At 45.1% G+C, this 23,156-nt stretch overlaps 1 protein-coding gene across 12 annotated transcripts in view; it reads right to left on the reverse strand.

Annotated features, from left to right (window-relative positions):
- The window catches only part of lrrc7 (leucine rich repeat containing 7), an 88,233-nt gene that overhangs the window by 47,894 nt on the left and 17,183 nt on the right, over positions 1-23,156 (reverse strand). For 11 of the 12 annotated variants that reach the window (XM_060066444.1, XM_060066443.1, XM_060066442.1 and 8 more), the window contains exon 1: positions 11,782-12,441. The exons of the other annotated variant lie outside the window; for it this stretch is intronic. In XM_060066444.1, coding sequence (XP_059922427.1) covers positions 11,782-11,806 — 25 coding nt within the window. In that variant the 5' untranslated portion in view covers positions 11,807-12,441. Of the gene's footprint in view, positions 1-11,781; positions 12,442-23,156 lie in introns of those variants that run through there. 12 annotated transcript variants of the gene reach the window in all.

Raw genomic sequence — 23,156 nt, forward strand, 5'->3', positions numbered from 1 at the left:
TCTCTCTCTCTCTCTCTCTCTCTCTCTCTCTCTCTCTCTCTCCCTCTCTCTCCCTCTCTCTCCCCCTCTCTCCCTCCCTCTCTCTCTCCCTCTCTCTCTCTCCCTCCCCCTCCCTCCCTCTCTCTCCCTCTCTCTCCCTGTCACAGCTCCTCTTCTGTTCCCAGGCTGTTGTGTTCTTTAGTTCCTTCTTCTTTCCATCTTGTCTCTCCTCCTGCCAGGAAGTGTGTTCAGTGGCCCACTTCTCCCAGGACCTTCCCAGCTCGTTTCTTATAAATTTCTTCTTTGCTCTCTCTTAATCTTTCCCCAAAGCTACCTTTTGTATGTATATATATATACACATGTATATGTATATATGTAATATTGCTCAAGACTACAAGTTTGGTCTTGCTTTAAAGCATGGGGAAACTGAAGATAAGTAGAGTACTTCATATTTCCAAATATAATACATATATTAGATATGCATACAATTATAAATAACATTACATTGAATAGTATGTTGTAAAATGTCTCAAATGCATCACTGCTGGTCCCTCTCTCATAAACACAGCAAGTGCACATCGGTATCTTGAACCAAGCCTGACTCACTGGGTGTGCTTGCGCTGCAGGGGGAAACAGACTCTGATGCTTTGATAGAAGGGTTTTCCTTCGAGGTCACAGGCACTTTTAGGTCAGCCCCCAGACCAGCATACTGCCAGGTCATTCTCTTACCCACAAGGCCCCCAGAGCCTCAGTCTGCCTCCAGCTCAAACTGTCATCCATACGGGGGACCCGATCCTCTCATCGACTGAGGCTGGCATCTCACTAGCAACGCTCCAACGACCAGGGCTGGCCCCAGTGTACATTAATGACACATTCTAGCAACTGGTATTTACCAATGTGAACAGTTCTACAAGGACGTTGCGACAGAAACAAAAAGAATGCTTGACCGCATCACGTCATGATAGCTCTTCACACACGGGGGTTCATGTTACCTTGTTGGACTGGTTGCCCGGTATTGTGTTTATTCGAAGTATATAAGCTAGGACTTAACAGAGCTATTATAGAGAAAGAGCTATGCCAGTCCTGTTTACCGTGATGTGCCATGAAACAGACTGCAGTACCATGCCTGACCACCAGGGCACGGCGCCTGACGGTGTAGAACGCATGCATGGAGGTGAACAGAGCTAACTGCTATAAAATGAGAATCCTCTAATATTTCATCTGTGCCTGGGCTTATCAGCTGCTACCGTGCAGATAGCACAACGGACGCTTTACTGGGATCACACCATTGTTTGCCAATACACAAAGGATGGCTGCGTTATGACCTCCTTTTCAGAGCACTTCTATAGCACTGAGGCCGCTGGCAGAAGTGGGCATCACCCTGAATCGCTCCAAAGTGATCTGATTAACTGGACAGCAGCAGCACGTATGTGGACGCTGGTACATGAGGAGACCTTGGTGACTATCACGGCTCTCTCCTTCGACCACACTGTCTACCCTCCTGGAGTTAGCCTCATAGCGGCCCGTGGTCTTGTTAGAAAATTAGAGAGAGAGAGAGAGAGAGAGAGAGAGAGAGAGAGAGAGAGAGAGAGAGAGAGAGAGAGAGAGAGAGAGAGAGAGAGAGAGAGAGAGAGAGAGAGAGAGAGAGAGAGAGAGAGAGACAGACAGAGAGAGACAGAGAGAGACAGAGAGAGAGAGACAGAGAGAGACAGAGAGAGAGACAGAGAGAGACAGAGAGAGACAGAGAGAGACAGAGAGAGAGAGACAGAGACAGAGAGAGACAGAGAGACACAGAGAGAGAGACTCACAAATTTAGGTTGAGGACAGATGAGGTCTACTTTAGAGAGAAAATCAGTGTGAATGCTTATGTGTGTACGTGAGCGTGCGTGTGTGCGAGCGCGCGCACGCGCGTGTGTGTGTGCGCGCACATGCCTGCGTGTTTGTGTGTGTGCCGGTGCATGCGCGTGTGTGCTGTATTTCAGGTCACCTTGGCCTGCTGGTGGCCCAGCAGCAGTCCAAAATGCTCTGAAGCATAAGAAAGAAAGGGGGGGGGGGGGGGGGGGGCTGGCATGCTAGTGGGCAGAGCCAGGAGGAGAGAGGAGAACAGATTTAACTTTAGCACTAGCTGGTTCTCTGGGACGGGAGACAAAGAGCCTGGGTAGTGATGAACGAGTACAGGAGTGGGACGGCCCCATAAACACCGGGGATGGGCCCATTGGTGGGAATGGGAGGGTTTATTTATGTATTGATTTATTACTGGAGGACTGGAGGATATGAGGAAAGGGGCGCGTACCATATAGGCCTGAGAGTCCTGACCGCAGCGACCCGGGTTCGGTCCTTTGCTTCATGTCCTCCGCTCTCTCTATCTACCGTACCTTGCTGTATATATCACTCTACCATGAAGCACAACAAACAAAATAAACATCAAAAAATAAATCACGGGAAATGAGGAAAACAAAAATCTTTCCACTGGGAATCAATAGCCATCGTACCACTGGTGGTCTGTCCATTTTGGGGATTTAAAAAACGTCTTAAAGGGAGCAAGGCCAAACTGGTCTTCAGGAGGAAACGGAATCAGGATCTGATTACCCTGAGCCCCACGGTATCAGATCGAGGGCTAGGGTTAGGTTAAAGGGGACATATTATACCACCAGGTGTGAGTGGGATTAGCCTTACAAGCCGTTTCGAAAATCAGCCCCATATGACATCACGAGTGGGCGTGTCCTCCTAGATCTGTGCTGGATAGATGAGTAACGTTTACTTCAGTCAACTGGGTAGGCTGGTAGACTGATCTATCCAGCACAGATCTAGGAGGACACGCCCACTCGTGATGTCATATGGGGCTGATTTTCGAAACGCCTTGTAAGGCTAATCACACTCACACCTGGTGGTATAATATGTCCCCTTTAAGGTGTAGGGTTAGGGTTGGGTACATCATGGTTACATAAGGTACCTGTCATAGTGTGATAATATTTTAGTTTCTAGTTTGTTTCATTCCCTGATTCAGTTTGAAGTGTGTTAGTCTTTCTCAGAGATTGGGCGAGTTTTCCGCCAGCTTAACCAATCATAATGTGTTTGTGAACCATTCCGCGAGCGACCTTGCTCTCTGTACCAGAGACCTTTAAGGTTTTCTGGTGCTGCTACGGTCACGCAAATTCCATCTGAAATGTATTTTTTAAGTCCCACATGAAGGACGTGGATTGGCTTGGTGAGAGTATATGCTGAGCTGTGGAGAACTCAAGCAACCTACCACACCCTGAAGGGCAGACTGTCCTAAGACCGGGTGACGTGCGAGGAACCAAACAGGCTTACAGGGTTAGCGAGCTGGCATGTCCAAGATACAAAGTTAAGAAGGACGCGTACTGTACAAGTTTTACTGCACTTCAGCCGTGATTCACCAACGAGTTTCAGGTTTCAGCCACTAACACACACACACACACACACACACACACACACACACACACACACACACACACACACACACACACACACACACACACACACACACACACACAGGTACTCACACACACACACACACACACACACACACACACACACACACACACAGGTACTACAAACACTGCAGAGAACATTTCACCTTCATGAAGAACTCTGATGCTTCACACTGAGGGACCTGCTGCTATCTGGATAAACCTCAACATCATACCGTCATCTCTCTCTCACTCTCTCCCTCTGTTTGCATGCTCAGAGTCATCACCTGCTGCTCCCTATTGCTTACTTTTTCCACTTGCTATATACACCACTCCATTCGCCCGCTAAGCTTTAGTAGTTAAAAGTGCACTCCAACTTAAGAGAACCAGAAGGTCTTTACTACTCATAGCGGACCGGCAACAAGTTTACCGGAGATGCATTCAACTGCTGCAATGAATGGTGGTTCTGGTAAATGATGGTTCTAGTTAATGGTGGTTCTGGTAAAGGGTGGTTCTAGTCCAAGGCCGACATCTAAAGGCCTGGAAACAGCCAGGCAACGTTAGAATCAGCTAAGTGGAGAACTGTCTGTTCCATCGGCTCACAGCTCTTGTTAATAGTATCACCTAAACACACCGCATAGACCATGGCTGACGGCCAACACACACACACACACACACACACACACACACACACACACACACACACACACACACACACACACACACACACACACACACACACACACACACACACACACACACACACACACACACACACACACACACACGTTGGACCCACCAAACCAGACATCATTGCATGTGCTACCGGACATGACAGTCAAGGTCTTTCTGAACCTTCCCGATATCAACAAAACAATTTGTGAAAGCAACTAATGAGTCAAATCATCTGGAGGCCCACCACTCCTGGGATAGGATCTCTGTCTGCTTTGCTCACTCCTGTCTCTCTCCTCCTTCTTTTCTATTCTCTGAACAGCCAATCAGAGAGATCTCTCTCCCCGTCACCAGATCTAACCGGCCTAATCGGCCAAAAAGCCACCGACGAGTCACGACTGGAGACCGTCGGCCTTCAGACTAAACCCGGCAGCCTTCATCACAGTCTGGGGAAGTGGCCCCCTGAGAAGTTGCCACGGTAACAGGGAATCAGTTGAACTGCTCCAAACCAAGCCTTGAGCCTTTCATGAAAACCAGACAGTCTTTTGGGTTGCATGTCATGGTTAACCCTTCCTCTTTTTTTAAGCAGAGGGCATTCTAACTCCAGCAGAAGGCTGCAGCAAGATGAGTGCAGAAGATATCCTTGATTATGACATCACACCCATCCATGATCCGACAACACTGACAAGCTTGATAAAAGGTATTTGTGCATTAAGGAATTAAATCAACCTATCCACTGATGGATTCTTTAAGTACCCCATTTTGCATGGATAATGCTTTTCCCTTGTATTACAGCATAAAAACATATGAAGATTAGTGAATCCTTTATGGTTAACCCAGTCACCATCCTCCCCTCATCATCACTAGATCCCATTCATCAAAATGTATATAAATCCATTACTATCGCTAAGTTATCCTCATCATCTTCATCCTTATCCTCTTTATCATCCTCATCATCATGCTCACTGCTCTAATGATCCTCTTCACTGCTATTATAACTTTCTATGTAAATCCACAGCAGTTACAATAAAGGAGATAGATGCATGCATGCCATCCTAATGTGTGTGTGTGTGTGTGTGTGTGTGTGTGTGTGTGTGTGTGTGTGTGTGTGTGTGTGTGTGTGTGTGTGTGTGTGTGTGTGTGTGTGTGTGTGTGTGTGTGTGTGTGTGTGTGTTGTGTGCGCGTGCGTGTGCGTGCGTGCGTCTGCATCTCTCAAGTCGTGACAGAAGGATATTCTCGCCACAGGCTCTCGGAGACAAATTGAGAGCCGTCTGTCATTGGGTCCCGGGCGGAGACACTTGACTCTGCCACTCCGGTACTCCATCTCACTCCCAACCCAGCGGTAAGGACCTGGGCCGACACTGCCTGCTCCTCTTAACAGCCAGCCTCCCATTAAGAGGACGGAGTGAGGGTCGGTCCTACTCTCTCTTTCAGTTCTTCTTTTTAAGGTTTTATCGTAGTGAGTAAAACATGAAGGTGTGGAAGTGAGAGGGAAGACATGCAGGAAAGGACCACGGGCAGGAATCGAACCCGGGTCGCTGCGGTCAGGAGTCACTGGGCCTTCATGGTACGCGCTCTACCCGGTGAACCACCGGGGGCGCCCACAATTCTAGTCGTTTCTTTCTTCTTTTTTTAGTAGATATTTTTCTGGTCAAGATCTCCTTAAAGCTGTTGTAAGATTTGAGAGGCGTAAGGAGACAGAGAGCAGAACAGAGCTCTGGTCATTGGGTGATCTGGTTCTTTGGATTTTGAATCTAAACGACCAGAGAAACGTTCCCTCCCTCTCTGTTGCCTCCATCACTGCTGTTGATAAGTGATAAGTGACAGGCAGGATGGATTCAACGAACAATGAGGGCATACAGGGGGTAACTCAGTCAAACATATACCGTTATTAGTGAAATTGTCACATTTCACTGATAAATATTTGATGAACGGATACGGCAGCTCTAACAAACAATACATGCGCGTTATCCTGATACAGAGAGGGCAAGAGTTGAGGCTATAAAGCGCTCCACTCCAGGGTCCTTCCAGTATTTCGGCGTATAATCCCAATGTGTAGGCGACGTGCATGCAAAGAGACTGCATGAATAGTTAATCAGCTCTGCCTATCGCATTCTATATTCCAGTAGCCTGCCATGCTCGCTGCCATGCTTGCTCAGCGCTACAGGCATTGCGATGGACACCTAAAGAGCCACTGGACCCCTGGGAGCTGGCCTATATAAGACCCAAGGAGGTCGACAGAGCCATACAGCCGCGCCACGATAATGAGGGACAGAGTCGTACAGCACAACGTTGACCGATCTCTTAATACAACGAAAGGTGGGTTGCTGTCAACATACACCGAACAAAAAGAAACACACACACAAACATACACACACAGGCATGGACTAAGGAAGAGGAGTAAGGAGTAAGGAAAGGGGGGGGGGGGGGTTACAGCTGGAATTACAAGCGTGTTGGAATAGAAATAAGCCCAGTCAGCATTCCACAATGGGGCTGCTTCCTCACTCTTCTCCACACACACACACACACACACACACACACACACACACACACACACACACACACACACACACACACACACACACACACACACACACACACACACACTAGGTTTGATGTTGATCAGCCAGTACAAGCCAGATCCTAATCTTCCCTCTAGTGACATCACAAGTGGGAGTGTCCACCCCGATGTACGGTGGCACTTATTCATTGTCTACAAATGTATATTAATGTTATGCTAATGATTAGATCACTCTTTACAGAAGGCTTATGAATTACTTATCACTGAATGTTAATATAAAGTGTTAGCCTTTATTCTCCCGTGTAGCTAGGAGTGCTTTGCACACGTCAGTGCCCACAGCGAGCCCAGAGACTCCGGCTCTAATGTGGGGCTGCTCAGAAACTGTCAAACTAAATAATGACACCAGAGTCTTGGAGAAACATGGCCAACTCCAGTCAACCGCTCCTTCATCATTTCTTACTCATCATCTGATCGGCCTGTCCAAGATGGTTACCTTTTCCCACTGTTTCTGATACGGCCGTGCTGTAAGTGTCAAGCGACCCTGTTTGGTTTACAACATAATGCTCTGCCTATATTTAGTATGAATTCCTTTGGCAGATTCTCAATAGGTGACCTAAGGTGCAGGCCGGGGTTAGACCTCTCGCTCTCGGACGCGTTCAAGGATGAGGCACTGTGGACATGGGATCAAAGCCCATCCCTTCAGGCTGGGGGTCACTCTAGTCACGGCACTGCCCTCTCACAACACGGCTCAGAGTGCACGCCCTGCGGTCACGGAACACACTCTGTGGTCCATTTCAAGACGTTAAGAGGCTGAAAAGGCTGCAATAGACGTAACGATGTTCAGTGTTAGAATGCAGTGTTTCCCCCAGCACTGTATGGTCAAGGCGGCGGCCTTAGCAACAACAGGGCCCCGCCTTGACTACCAATGTATAATCATTTTTTAATTATTATGCGTTAACAAAGTACAAAACTCCCGTAGGGAAAGATAACATACTTCAATCGGGTACAAAAAATAAAGATAAATAATGCATCGGTGATACTGTTCAAAACAATGGTCGTTTGAACTGAAACGCTCACCCCCGGCTCTTTGACATTTTCTGGCTGAAACACTGGACTAGATATTTATGATAATTTATAATATTTATAACAAATGATCCATGTTAAAATCCAAATGGAAATTCTGTGTTTCAAACAGCTACAATTATTGGTCAATATGAAATTACTACACTATTCGTTACTAAATATAGTAATTATATATAAATACTTCACTATATACAGCCTGGTTAATTCTCCCTTTGGTCAGGAATCATCACTTTAAACCAAAGAGATCACAGCAGAAGGGAGGCAGTTTATCACCAGCACTGGTTATTTCTGTGGCAACACTTTGTCAACAAACGTGAACGTGAACGGTCACAAACAACGTGACATGCTTAAGTGTGTCATCCCAAAAGCATTTGCCCTTTAAAAAGTAGGAATTACTTAAACCTTAATCACGAGGGTCTCTTGATCTTCAACATATCAACCCGACAATAAAACCTCTTTAATCTCTTAATCCATCCTCATGTCTGGATGTCAGTAGGGACATCATGTGTTGCCAAACTTATCCTACACTTCCCAGCTGACCGTGTGTGATATGAGTGTACGTTTAAGATGAGTGTGGGGTGATGGATAGTTACCAAGGAATACCACTTACTGGAAGACAGAGGAAATGTGTGATGGTGATAGTAGTAGGAGCAGGTGGTCAAAGTAAAACAAGTAAAAGCAAAAGCAATACGTGGCTGTATCCATAATATATGTAAAAATAACCAACGTAGCTAACTTTCTTAAGGTAATCACCAATGAAAGAGATGTCCAACAATGGTAAGCTTTTAAAACCCTGAAACACATTGATAGAGAATTGGACTTTAAAGGAACAGTAGGTACGATTGAAGAGCTATTTTTGGAGTGTAACTTGTTTGAAATAGCAGAGCCATATGGTTTTCTTACATGACATTGGACAGATCCTTTCCGTATTAAAGTATGGGAGAGTATCCACAATGTAGTGCGCATCCTTGAGCAAGATACCCATAGCTGCTCCTTATAACGTCATAATTAACTGAAAATAATACAGAGTAAACCCCTACTAAGAATATATATATACACTAACCCTAGGCTACTAATTATGGGTCTGCTCGTTTTACTAGGTCACATGCGTGATATCTTCAGTAAGGGCATTTTTCAGCACCAATTACTCAAAGTTTGGGCTTGCGTACTTCAGCTTATTCAGTCTTGGCAATTTCCAATTTCTGCATTCTGTTGAAAATGGGCCGAGACAGAACGCATCCAGGCGTTGGCAGTTTGCTTACCGTTGTGACTATCTCGGGTCATAACAGCAGCCGAGCCATAATGAATGTGTCATAAGCCAAACCTTTGTCTGCCGGTGATGACGCCTCTTTCACACAATGGCCGGGGTGCTTCTGTGGGGAAGGGTTGTAGGCCGATGACCCCACTGGGTCACACCGTTAAGGTGTCACTGACAAACAAGCAGCTATGCAGACACACACTGAGCCAATGCACCGTGTTCAGACTAGAACAAGTCCGACCACAGACTCTGCTAGTCCACAACGTTAGAAGTGATGCATAATCAGAAGATCACATTTTGGTATAATTAGATAAGAGTATGAACTTGGGATTCATCATTTGATGGAACACAAAAATGGAGCACAAAATTATAGATAATGAAGTAGTTTTGGTTGTTCAAGCAGTAATGAGGCTTTTTTTTTTGCCTCAATACATAAATATTATTTTTTTTCTCCTTCAGAAAGGTCATCTATTGGTGATGTAATAATTTTATCAAAATTAAAAGGACATCTTTAGAACCCAACTCAAAATATGTTGTGGATGTTTTCGTTTGAAATTCACAATCATCATCAACAAGTCCGTCATTACGAAGATTATGAGCCAGATGTTCGGTATTATATTCATCACTGCCCTCACCGCCATCATCATCATCTTCCTAAACCTCTTATTCGTCACTCCCCCCCCCCCCCCCCAACTCCATCGAAGTGACACCATCAATCATCCCCTCACTGATTCCTCTCCCCCCGGACCATCACCATGACACTGGCAGCTGGTTCCATGGACACTGTCACTAGGCAACCAGCAGCATCATCAGCAGCAGCAGAGAGCCCACAGCAGAAGAGCATACCAACATCTGCTCTCCTCTGCTGGCATCTGACCAAACACCTTAAAGCAACTCGCCCTATGTTTTAGACTGGGTTGAGTTTTGTTCTTACATCATCCCAAATGCTTCCAACAATATTCAAACCCAGAGAAATACGCCGTTGTATTCAAGGTAACGAGGTTTCGGTTGGAGAGGTTGCATGTCCATGTCGTCATATCGCCTTTACCCCTAACTTTTTGGGGAACACACACAAACAGGAATCCAGGAGAGACCTTATTTCCATGTTTTTAATATGGATACAGCTGACTACGTTTGCTACCATGAAAAGTGGCTCAGGGCAGCCACTAAGCTAATGCACACACAAAGAATTCACTTGTAAGTACAGTAGAGTCGAATGCTATAGGAAAATCTGTTACGTTCAACATGTTCATTACGTTATTTTTAGTGGGACTGCTTTGACCACGGCTAACAGGGCTGGGACACCCCATATCTACGGCTGTTTGGGTAGTTTAACCATCCATCGGTAAGTCAGAAAATTAACGCAATGTTTGCGGCCATTTCATTCGAATGAAATGACACAACGTGAAAAAATGTGACCAAAGATCCCGTGCTACTTCATGACGTCATCAAACTATAGAATATTGTTTTGATTAAGATACCCCAAGCGGCAGAACTTACATATTACGTCTTAAGACAGGGAAATTATTTGAATTATCTGTAAAATGTATATTTGTGTGTCCTGTTTCTCTCTCTATTCTGATTTGTGATAAGCAAGTGTTTAGAGTGTTATCAACTATGTTTGTCCACTTATTTTCATCTCTGAGCTGCATGAATAAATCATTTCTCCATCTAACCACATGTGGTGCACGTGGCTTAGCGTGATCGGGGACTCGGTGTCACCGTGACATAACAGCGCAGGAACAACTCTTCTGCGTGAACGTGAGAAGTGACGGAACGCTCTGAGGGGCGGTGGAGAGCGTCATTCAATCAGTGATGCAGAGAGAGACAGCTCTCTGCACTCTGGACGGGCTGGTTACCCTTTGGTCACAACAACAGTGAATGCATTGATGGTCATGCAGCATGCTAAGGGTTCCCAACAGACACAACTGGAGGATGTTTTATGACCGGGGATGCTACTGTATGAACGTCCGCTGTTACAGAGTCGGAGGCTTTGGTCCCATCAATCATGGCAGATAAGACGAACACTTATCTTATCTTCCATTATAGACATAGGGGCAAAACAAGGGAGAGCATCAGGTTCCCGTTGAACTACAAATAAAGGTATGGACGACAGTAGAACCACTCAAATCAAGCAGCAATCAAGGCACGACGTCTGCAAACTTTCCTAACCAACCTTCTTACCAGCGAATAGTGTTACAAATGGACTGCAACAAAACAGGTCTGCTGTCATAAACACACCTAACACAGTTGTGTAGTTATGTAATGTCTCTAAGCTATAAAACAAATAGCTGATTTCCACCAATAGCAGAAATACCTCGAGGTGAAGTGGATTTAACAGGTGTGAGTGTGAGTACATGCTTGGGCCATGTTGGCTTGGGAACATCACCAGGTAGGCTATGTTATTGAAGACATCTGCAAGGATAACTTCATAGCTGATCTAACACAACGAGTTTGAACGTCTAGTGACACACTACATAGGCTATAGGCTACAACAGCGTTTATGCCTATCATTTCACTTTGCTTCTCCTGAGCCTAGCGGGCTCCTAATCAACTCCACTCGATAGGCCTTTTGAATGGTCGCCCCTGCCATCTTAAGTATGTGAGAAAAAATACACTTCATAAAAAAAGTATCACACCATTGTCCATGGTCAGACGTCTATCGCTTTGGCGCCAATTTTTGCGCATACTGTTACGTCCGGCCTGTACATTATTTCAGCAATTGTCTAAATAGAATAATGTTTCTAAATTGTTGATTTTTTTAAAAGCTGCTGAGAACCACAGAGCATGAAGGTGGCACCAATGGGCGGATGAAACGCAGTCCTCGACTCACTTACGTTGCAAAGTAGAATAGTGATCCATCTGGCAGGCTCCTTGTGGGGCTCTGCAGGTCTCCGGTAACAATCCGCTCCTGGCTGCCCCAGAAACCGTAGTAGCCTCGGTACCGGGTGACTTTCTTTTTTCTGTCTATTGTAAGGAACCGCTCGACTGTTGAGAGCCAACAATAACCACCAGCGATCCGTTTTCCACCCGCACACAGCGCCTCTCTCCCGCGGTGAGATCACTCAGTATGCACCGCATCTTCATTCCCGTTCAATGATACCAGCGGATGATGCACGAAGGATATTATCCAAGCAGCTATATACAGTCCTTTTACGTAATGTGGCATCGAACATTTCATTAAGACCTGAATGATTCTGCAGGCGATTCGTTTTAAATCTTCAACAGATTCCTTCATTCGTTGAAAGGCAGTTTCTTCCCTCCACCAAAGATACGTTCCTGCTCCTCCTCCTCCAAAGAAATTAATTAATTAAGACAGTGGTCGACAGCTCGCCCTGCACACAGTAATCACGCAGAGGCTACATCACAGCACGGGAGTCACATGTGGAGATGAATCCCTGACTGAATCTCTGCCGGGATCAAATACATTCCGCTTTCAAAAGGCGATGCCCATCCCCGCCATCTGAACCACCTCTCCCTGCAGCCGAGGAGGAGAGAGACGGAGGAAGACGAGGAGAGAGAGAGAGAGAGAGAGAGAGAGAGAGAGAGAGAGAGAGAGAGAGAGAGAGAGAGAGAGAGAGAGAGAGAGAGCGAGAGCGAGGGAAAATTGTGTTGCTTGTGTGTGCGGAACATGCATGAGCATTTATAAAGAAATAATAAAAAAAAAAAAATGAGATCAACTTTACTTTAGGACTTTGCGAATGTAGGAATGTATGTGTGTGTGTGTGTGTGTGTGTGTGTGTGTGTGTGTGTGTGTGTGTGTGTGTGTGTGTGTGTGTGTGTGTGTGTGTGTGTGTGTGTGTGTGTGTGTGTGTGTGTGTGTGTGTGTGTGTGTGTGTGTGTGTGTATGTGAATGCAAGTTCCAACACACCGACCAACACACACACAAACGTGGACCAAGGCTACATCCAAACATGGCTATAAAAGAAAGCACCTCTCTCAGAGAGAAATTTTAAAAGGTAAGTGAAAAGTGTATTTGGTTTACAGAAAAGTGTATTGTGGAAGATGTGGAAATCGATCCTAAACATGACCCTAACCTCCTTCAAAGGCAGTTCAAGTTCTGAAGTGTAATGATGTAGTCTAGTGCAGAGCGCTCTAGTAGTTCATGGTCATTCCTCCAAAGCAAATGACAGAGTATCCTTGTGCCATCTGGCTGATCTGGCAGCAGAGACGAGGCTCCAGTTAAACCCAGTCTGCGACGCCGGGCTTCTCCCAGATCTGGGGAGATTACCACTAGTCTGTCGTCAAACGGTTCTGGAATCAGCAGCCAGACCAGCCTCCCACCAGTCAGCAAGTCATCCAGTCAAGACAGTCCACAATCTGTTCTGAATGTCTGCAATTCAGTCTCTATGTCCCATGTGTTTGTGTGTGTCCACGTGTGCCTTTGGGCCTGTGCGTGTGTGCGTGCGTGTTGGCCAGATTGTCTACATGTCTGTGTGTGTGTGTGTGTGTGTGTGTGTGTGTGTGTGTGTGTGTGTGTGTGTGTGTGTGTGTGTGTGTGTGTGTGTGTGTGTGTGTGTGTGTGTGTGTGTGTGTGTGTGTGTGTGTGTGTGGTTAGTGTGTGTGTCTATGTGACTTTGAGTATATGTGTTTCAGACATGTCAGATTCTAACTCTCGACTGTGGTTTACTCCTCTTTCATTTTATTTTTACGTTTCTTTCTGACCTTACTGTTCCAAATCCCAGTTAAGTCAAACCACTTTAACTTCAAAGACTCAAAGTGTTGTTATTTGGCAACCCGACTGGGCCAAAACCCTGCCTATGGGCATACAATCTTGTAGAGGTTGGCATGGACAGTAAGTCAAATGACTGGTTTACTAGCTTTAAGGAAACATTATACCTTAACTTTTAGGCCCTAAAAACCTAGTTCCTAACAGTGAGCACAAAAGTATATTATTTTATTTCAGAAAAAGGAATTTTGTTATTTAAAAAAATAAAAAATCTATTAACAAAATGGATGTTGGTAGGGAAGCACAAACACTGATACACACACACACGCACACACACACGCGCTCACACACGCGCAAACACCTATGCCTTGGAAGCCAATGTGCCTGCTCTCTAGAGTGGATCGAGCAGGCATCTGAAGGAAACACAAGAGAAATGATTGGAGGAATTGTTGGCTGCGGTAAAAATGTTCAATGAGCTGATGTTGCCAAGCAACAAACACCACAACAGGTACAGAGGGCAATATGCTCTGCATCAAAATATCTTTAGGAACTATTTTGAAGTCTTTGTTCATGTGTACATGGGCTTCAAAATAGTTCACAAAGTCAACCTGTTGTGGTCTTTAAAAGTTCATGATTGCCTAGTATATTCTGGGTCCTTTATTGTCAACTTAAGCCCAGTTCAGACCAAAGATTCACCTTGCAACGGCTTGCAACTCGCAACTCCTTGCAACGCCTTGCAACTCGCAACTCCTTGCAACGCCTTGCAACGCCTTGCAACGAGACGGGCTGCGACGTTCTAAAACTGGGCAGTTCACACCGGCTGCAACGCGCTGCAACGGGCTGCGACGCTAGGTGGTTTCCATAGCAACTGTGAACGCTCTGGCACAGCTGAGAGCCGCAACATCATCATTTGCGTAGGTTAGGGATTAGTTAGGTTTGCGATTAGTTTTCTTTTTATTTTACTTGAGAGTAGGCTAGAGTTACTAAGTTTTGTCATTCTCCACTACATCTGCATTGGAGTAAATAGCTGGAGCTTACAGTTAGTTTAGATTACCCGTTGTTGGATACATTGCATTTTCCGTTAGTTGAATTTCAGATTGATCTGTCTTAGTTCACCATCGGCTCAACTACTTGGAGATGGATAACTTAATTATAAACAGGCCTAATTATGTTAGTGAGAGTGAAATGGTCGCAGTTTTTGCTGTGGCTTTAATCATGAAAAGGAGAAGACGGCGAGTTATAAAGCCAAGAATATGGAGCGGCAGTTGGGTACTTCAGCGGCAGAAACAGGGTGCCTACGCCAATCTGGACAACTTACATCTGACGTCGGCTCGACTTCGGATCTTTTTAAGCTGGAGTGGACAGTACGGTACCGGGACGGAGTAAGGCCGTGACGTACAAGTTGTTCTGTGCTGTGATTGGCTGAAGAGGAATAGTTAAATCGCCGCGTTCTAAAACTGGACCTTGCGATTTGACATGTTCAATCTCTGGCGACTCCTTGCAACGCCTTGCGACGCCTTGCAACTCCTTGCAACTCCTTGCAACGGCTTGCAACGACCCGTTCACACCGCCCCTGCGACGTTCTAAAACCGTCTCGTTGCAAGCCGTTGCAAGCCGTTGCAAGGTGAATCTTTGGTCTGAACTGGGCTTTAAGTGAAAAAGGCATTTATTCGTAACAGTTTATTATCAGTAGTTTGCTGGGTTCAAACGTCACATAACTAACGGTACATTTGAGTTTTCTGACATGAATTGGAGGAGATTCCAGTGTTCAGATCAGACCGAACCCGAGCAAAGCTATTTACTGTAGAGTTCCTTAGGTTTTTAAGTGTGAGAGAGAAAGCAGTAAGGCATTTTCGTGGTGTGACAGAAAAGTAATTTCATGGGCAGTGGAATCAAATATGAATTATAGTGATGATATGGTGGGTCAGGGGGTTCGCATTGCAGACTCTCCAAAGGCCACAGTTACTTTTCAAATCGTTTTCAGCAATCGCGCTAAAGGCAGGATGCAACTTATTTCTTGCGACTGTGGCCTCTCAGAGCCCTGTTACATTGTCCCGAGCACCAAGAGGCAAATTGAGGGACACCTACTCCTGGTCGGTAGCAACTTAATATCTGGTTGTAGGAACATTACTTGGAACAGAGGAACAGATCATTCAGAAACGATCAAACGCCTGTGCGCGCACACACACACACACACACACACACACACACACACACACACACACACACACACACACACACACACACACACACACACACACACACACACACACACACACACACACACACACACACACACACACACACACACACACACAGGCACACACAGGCACACACATCTTCTCCCTCCAGCAAGGGCTATATAGGTGAATGATCCATTGAGAGTTCTGTGTAATTCAGCTGTTTACAAATAATTTTCTGAATAATAAGTGATAGATGGGAGTACTTTTCTGAGAGTCACAGCTAACCCAAAAGGTGTGGGCTAGGACCATGCTCACACAGCTGGGTATGCATGCAGCACTGCACTTAACCTGCTCTGTTAAACACATCCAAAACACATCGACAGCCTCATTTACATATTTCAGCTCAAGTCCTCTTTCTTTTAGCAATTAGTGCTTTCGTTTCCCTGCTCGGTCGTTACATCTCCCCTCTCCCTCAAATAGGCGTATTCTCTAGCACTGATGCTTGGTAAATAGAAATAGGCCTGGTATTGTTTAGTTTATGAACACAAAGTTCCTTGATCATCTATTACTTGGTTATGACGCTAAAATCATCTAATCCAATTGAAAACAAGTAAAATCACAGAGAATGGATGAAAGATGTGGCCTTCACTAGTCCTTAGGCAGAGGGAATAACATGTTAGCTCACCTGTTCGACTTCCGTTATGTTAACCTAAACGTTCCCTATCGCAGCAACTGCAAACTATTCCTTATGGGGCTGTGTTTATCAAATAATCAGTATGATAGTGGAGTGAAAGGAATCCCAGAGGAATAAAATGTACTATATGTAAAACACATTCTATCCACAAGATATAGAGCCCAAGGGATGCAAAAGTATATATGGGGTAAAGTCCCCTTCCTTATGCGGTGATATCAGTGCTTGAGGGTGCTTATGGAACCATAAGGGGCTAACACCACTTTATTCTGCCAACCCTCTACATGAGACAAGGAGCATGTGCCTTTGATGGAATGGTTATCACCTTCACTTGCAACAAACAATTGCCCTTTTCAGAAGGACAATCTTTAGGTCCTCCGGTCGAAGAGGATCAAACAGAGTCCCTGCCCAAATGCAGGGACTGCTATCCTATGACAAACTGAATCTGATGTTGGCTTCAGTGTATGCAGGCTGGTCTAATACAACATTTGTATGATATTCCAGCCCAAACATGCCCCAACACGTCCATGCCTACTAGTGGGGCTGGTGAAGTCAAGACAAATCAGTTGTATTTGTTTAGCCCTTCATGATACAGTCTCAAAGGGCTTTACAGGTCATGTATTGCTACAACTCAAGGTCGTCCACAACCTAAGTGCACTTAGGCTTTATCCCTGTCTAAAACCAGAGTGGACAGTCTCTCTAAGGCAGGTCCACCTCCGCTAGGTCGAACGCCATCAGATCTCTGGCATGAGGATGAGGTCTGCGGCCTCAGGCACACCCAGACTTCAGGTGGGACAAAACCCGGTGGGCCAAATCCCGGAGTCTGAAGAAAGTTCTGCTGTAACCCCAGCAGAAGTGTCCAGGGCTGCAACCCGCCCTGGACTGATACAGGTCATCACTGAGGTCTTGGGGCCTGGGAGGATACTCTGGAAGCGACAGCAGAGCTGAATGTATTCATACACAGGATGAGGAGAGAAGGTCGGTCCAGGGAGCAGGCTGGCCGCTGATATTCAGTCAATTGCAAAGACATTTCTGCTATGCCGAACTCCTGCATAATGTCAGAATATAGCTTTATGATGGACGAGAAACACAGCAGAACAGCAGGAAGTCTTACCTAAAGGTCTTCTGCCTGTCAATGGGAAATATCCATGGTTGCCATAGAAACATGTCGTGAACATTGCGCCTACCCCCATTACCATATACTTTGTCAACTGTTATTGTGGATTTGGGCAGACAAGTCACTGATTGGCTGCGCTGCACGGCCAACATTTGAAACGTCACAAATATAAATGAATTCACGCCCACCTGCATTGGTCCTTAAAGGGTGAACTTTACCCGTCCCTGCATCTCTCTACCATAAACCATAAAGTTCACATTTGGAAGCTTTTTCTACGGTACGCAACATAAAATGATTCACAGGGACTCTTCAAACCACCAAGATGCTCAACCTTATTGGAACTCAGTAAAGACAGTGAACCAGACACCGTACGTGCGGGTAATACCACATTAATACCACTTAATTCACAAAAGACTTGATAAAAATAATCATGAGTCATCCTCAATCAACAGACCAAGCTTGTTTGCCACTGAGTCGTTAAAGTGCTGCATGACATTCAATTATCCAACCAATGGCGTGTGTCTGGAGAACACTCAGGGGTGGGAGCAGGGAGTGAGAGAGGTCGGCGAGGAGGCCGGAGTGAGTCTTCGACATTTGAATTCATGCTGATTTCACTGATTTCACATTTGAAATCACAGTTGACTGGCTGTTTGCGTTCCTGGACCCCAGGCAGCCACCAAGCCCATGCCAGGCTGTATACGTGTGTAGAAAGCACACTTTGGATTGGTTTGTGTTTAGCAGGCGGACGTATGCGAGATACTCGATTATGTTTTACGAGTAGAAAATTAAAACAAACATTAAAGCTTAACGTAATATGGTTCTGTGTTAGTTCCAATTGAGAATAATATCTTTCCAATGTACAAAAAGTGGTACGAGCATTATCGAGAGATGGAAGGTGTCCTTCACTGTTGAGGCCTTTTCCTAAACAACCAAGATGGCTGCCGCTGAAGTCTCACACATGTTGTTGCTGTGATTGGTTGTTGGTCTAGCGGCGTCTTGGCCTGTTGTAGCCTCCGTAGATAATGCCCCTTGAAAATCAAAAAGCTCTGGACTAATATGCATTTGCAAATTGGTCTCCTGATGTCAGACTACTGACAACAAGGTTGCTATGGTGATCATAAGGTAATGTAGTCTTCTCGCATACAAACTGCTCTCTAAAATAATACAATCTCTCATATTTGATGATTATTCTCACCACTGGGTCGACAATGAAGCCTGCTCACACTAATACAGCGCAGAAGTAATAGTTATGGTATCTCTCTATCTCCTTCACTCTGAGGAGTATGTTCAGCATACTGCATTATGCCTTATATGGCATTTTGTGAATGGGTGTTGCTAGGTAACTGGGGTGCAGTAAAGTGTGGCCACTGTTGGTTCTCGCATGCAAAATCATTGAGACAACATTCTAAAGCGCTAACCACTTTAGAATGCTGTTGGGAAATCAGTGGAACGAGCTGACCAGAGAAAGCACCTACCTATACAACGCTAAGGAAAAGTTTTCATATATAAAGCACTCCTTAATAAAATAATAATAAGATGTGATGAAGGGGGGGGGATCCACTGAGGGTGATGCACACACACACTGCGCATGAGACAGGAACAGCAGGCCACAAATAGAAGTGGGGATATGAAACAAACACAGTGTGGCCCCCAAACGCATCCGAGCAGCAGTTCCAACGAGCATAAAAAGATTCAGATTCCCAGAGCTCACTGCTAATGGTGGATTCAAGTCCACACGCAACAGCCCAGAGGATCCGTATGTTAGAGCAGTGAAACACCTTCATAGAATATCTGTGTATCTGTTTCACAAGGTAGCAGCCGACTTAAAGAGTAGCTACAATTCCAACGGAAATAGGCTCTTGCTGCAGACATTGACGTGTGCATAGTACACCTCAGCTCTTCATCATGGCATGCAAGATGATCAGTTGGCTGGTACACAATGTCAAGATGTTTATTTCTCTCCATGTCGCCTTTTTTACAGCAGCTGAATCTGTATGCTGCTTCTCCGTGTCCAAAACACAGTTTTCAGCTTAAAGTGACAGTGGCAGTGCCGAGAGCCCAGGCACACGAGTCTCAGGGCGGCTCTCAAATGCTCAGTCTTTTCCCAATCTGTTCACTGCATTGTAGCAAGCTTGGAGCAACACACACAGAAACACACACCCTCTCTCTCTGACACATACACAATCTCTCTTACACACACACACACACACACACAAGTATACACATACACACACTTGCACACAAGTACACAAGTACACACGCACGCACACAAGTACACAAGTACACAAGTACACACACACACACACACACACACACACACACACACACACACACACACACACACACACACACACACACACACACACACACACACACACACACACACACACACACCCTCCCTCCCTTCTCTTCTCATGGCCCAGATGGTCAGAGCAAATATAAATTCTTGTAACTATCAAGCTGGACGTCTTTGTTAATGAGCACGGTGCCTGGTGTCCTGACCTTGCTTTTGTGTGTGGCAGACATCCAGACCATGTAAAGAACAGTACACAGGTTTAACCCATATTGGGTTGCTGTATTGAGATTAGAACATGTGTATGCATAGATTAACCATGCATGAATGAATGGTGAAATATGTGTGTGTAATTGAGTGCAATGGTTACTGATTGTGAAAGGTGAACAAGTAAAAGTAATAATCTCTGAATGGCCTAATGCTAGATCGCGGGCATAACTCCGCACCTTCCTCCATCATTTAGAGCCGGCTGTGCAAACCCACCCAGGTCCCTCTCTGCGTTGAGCAGAGCATCCATTCATATTCATACTCATTTATATTGATGGAGGTGGAGGATGATCTGAGCCAGCTACACAGGAAGCTTGGCAACTTCTTTTTAATATTTTATCTTGGAAAAGGAAAGAATAAACCAAATGAATGCAGTGTGAATGATGCCACGTTTTGAGCTGGTTTATAAAATGGGGTGTTCTGGTGTTAAAAGCTGCACTTAGTTTGGAAATAATTAAAACCTTCCCTTTCCCCCCCATGTCAACTCAGCCTCAACAAAGAGGTCGTGGTCAGGTCATGGGTGTTGAGCTGAAGCCTGAAGGAGATGGTTTTATGTTAATATGTTACGTTTATATATTTGTATCATGATAAAAAAGAAAGATGAATGTTGGGTGAAAAAGGAGGCAATCATTTGAGTCTTAACAGATCTTTGGGTAAAATGCTGATTTTAAACGTCAAATGAATAAGATTGCAAGCAAAAAAATAAATGAATTGATGGTGCCGTCAAAGTGACGTAAAAGGACCTGAATAACAGCCTAAATATACTCACTGTCCTCCGCTAAGATTTAGCGTAGTCTAACCTGATTCTCCAGGCCATATTATTCAATACATGGGGATCAATGATGGCTGATTAGTTGTGGCTATTGCGTGGTCTAAGCGCTGTAAGAGCGACTAGTTCAGGGTTTTCCACAGTCGAGCGACCGCCTCGACCAACAAACTTCTCACCCACAACGACATGTGCGCGTCCGTTCACATCATCTGCATCATCTTAAAATATAGATGACTAAATATACAGTAATTAATACATAATGAACTCAATCAGTGGCCGGTTTCTGTGTAGGTGGACAGCTCAGTGACGCACTACCAGGACAAATCCCCACCTCCATAAAGGCATTCGAAGCGTTTGACGTGTTAACAATTTTAATGATATTCTGTTTTCATTAAAATTACTTTTTCGACTTTTCCCTTGCTTTAGACGGTTATATGGCGTATGTTGACATGCTTTATGTCTGCTAAGCTAGAAAAATTGAAGTCTGAGTCAGGGGGAGTATTCGTGCCCACGAGATCGCCCCTCAATAAGAGCAGGAAACAGCATGTCTCAAGCTGTACTTCCGTAACAGTGTGACGTCAGACTATGCAGGGGGCGGTGCTGAGGTACAGAAGTCCCGCCTCCTGGCTACCAGCAATATTTAAAATTTCTCAGGGTTGGGAATTTTGACTACACGCGTGCAAAGCGTTCGACCAATCGCAGCAGGCAGGACTACCCGTGAGAAGGGCCTTAAAGCGACATGATACAAAAACAGAACGATTCTGAAAGATTCTGAAAATGTTTTGCAGAAGTGAACAGTGTGAGAATAATCAGGGGTATTTCTGTAACCCTATTCTAGTAGTACACCCAAATGCATTCATTTAGCATTAAAAAGCAAAAAATGGGATCTTTAAATACATGCGAGTGATCCGTTTCAGTGTACAGAACGAATGCAATCGTTTTATTTCTGTGCATCTCTCTCTCTCATACTCACTCAGTCCCTCTCCTCCCTCCTATATATATATATATATATATATATAATTTTAATGCTCTCACTCACTCTCTGGCTCTCTTTCTTTGTATCCCTCCTTCTTGTGCGCTCTCTCTCTCTCTCTCTGCTCGCTAACCTTCTTATATTCTGTCATGCGTGTCATGAAAGAGGCCCTCTTTGCATCACAATGACAATGTGGCAAATCGCAGCATGAGACTACCTAACCTTCAGCGATGTAGGATCATCCAACATGGAGAAAACAGCAGTGAACAGACGTGAATATCTATATTGTTAGTCTTTTCTAAATTATATTCCAGAAGAGAGAAAGCAAGCTGACTGGATTACAGCCACGACTCTTAACGGTGAACTCTGTAAAGGTGAAGCAGACATTTCTGGTTCGGTGGTGATCAGAATAATGATAATAACTTAAGAAGACAGACAGACATACAGGGGGAGAGAGAGAGAGAGAGCGAGAGCGAGAGCGAGAGCGAGAGCGAGAGCGGAGCTGTAGACCAGGGAGAGAGGATCAGGATGAAGGGACTGCAGAGCCTGGGAACTGAGACGTCTCCATCACACAGGGTGCAAGTTGTATTCCCGTCACAAGGTGTAGTCTTACATACAAATCCATACACAGACACAGACACAGACACAGACACACACACACGTAATTGGAATAGTCCAGTGGGGATAAGGATCAATAAAAAGAGGTATAAATGACGCGACCACATGCATGTCACACTGTATTTAGACGGACTTCAGACACAGCTTGACGTATTGAACATATAAGTGAAGATTAGATGGAGGTTTTATGCCCTTGGGTGTCTTTAGTCGTTTTGATACTAACAGCTTGTGCGAGCAGTCTCACTTTTTCTCTGGCATCTCCTAATATTGGCAAGAAATTATGCAAATACACCATTGGTATGATGTAATACACCATTGATAAAGAAGTTAGGTGTGTGTGTGTCCCTTTTTTCCCCTTGGCTCAGCTTATATAGAGATGAGTACAGTTGGTTTCCATAGCAACAGCACAAGGAAAAAGGGAGAGAGAAAAGAGAAGGATCGAGAGCAGATCGCCGAGTTAACAGGGGTCTGTACACCCACACACACACACACACACACACACACACACACACACACACACACACACACACACACACACACACACACACACACACACACACACACACACACACACACACACACACACACACACACACACACACACACACACACACTTCTATCAAATCTTGATG

The sequence above is a fragment of the Gadus macrocephalus genome, chromosome 12 (assembly GCF_031168955.1).
Source record: "Gadus macrocephalus chromosome 12, ASM3116895v1".
NCBI lineage: Eukaryota > Metazoa > Chordata > Actinopteri > Gadiformes > Gadidae > Gadus > Gadus macrocephalus.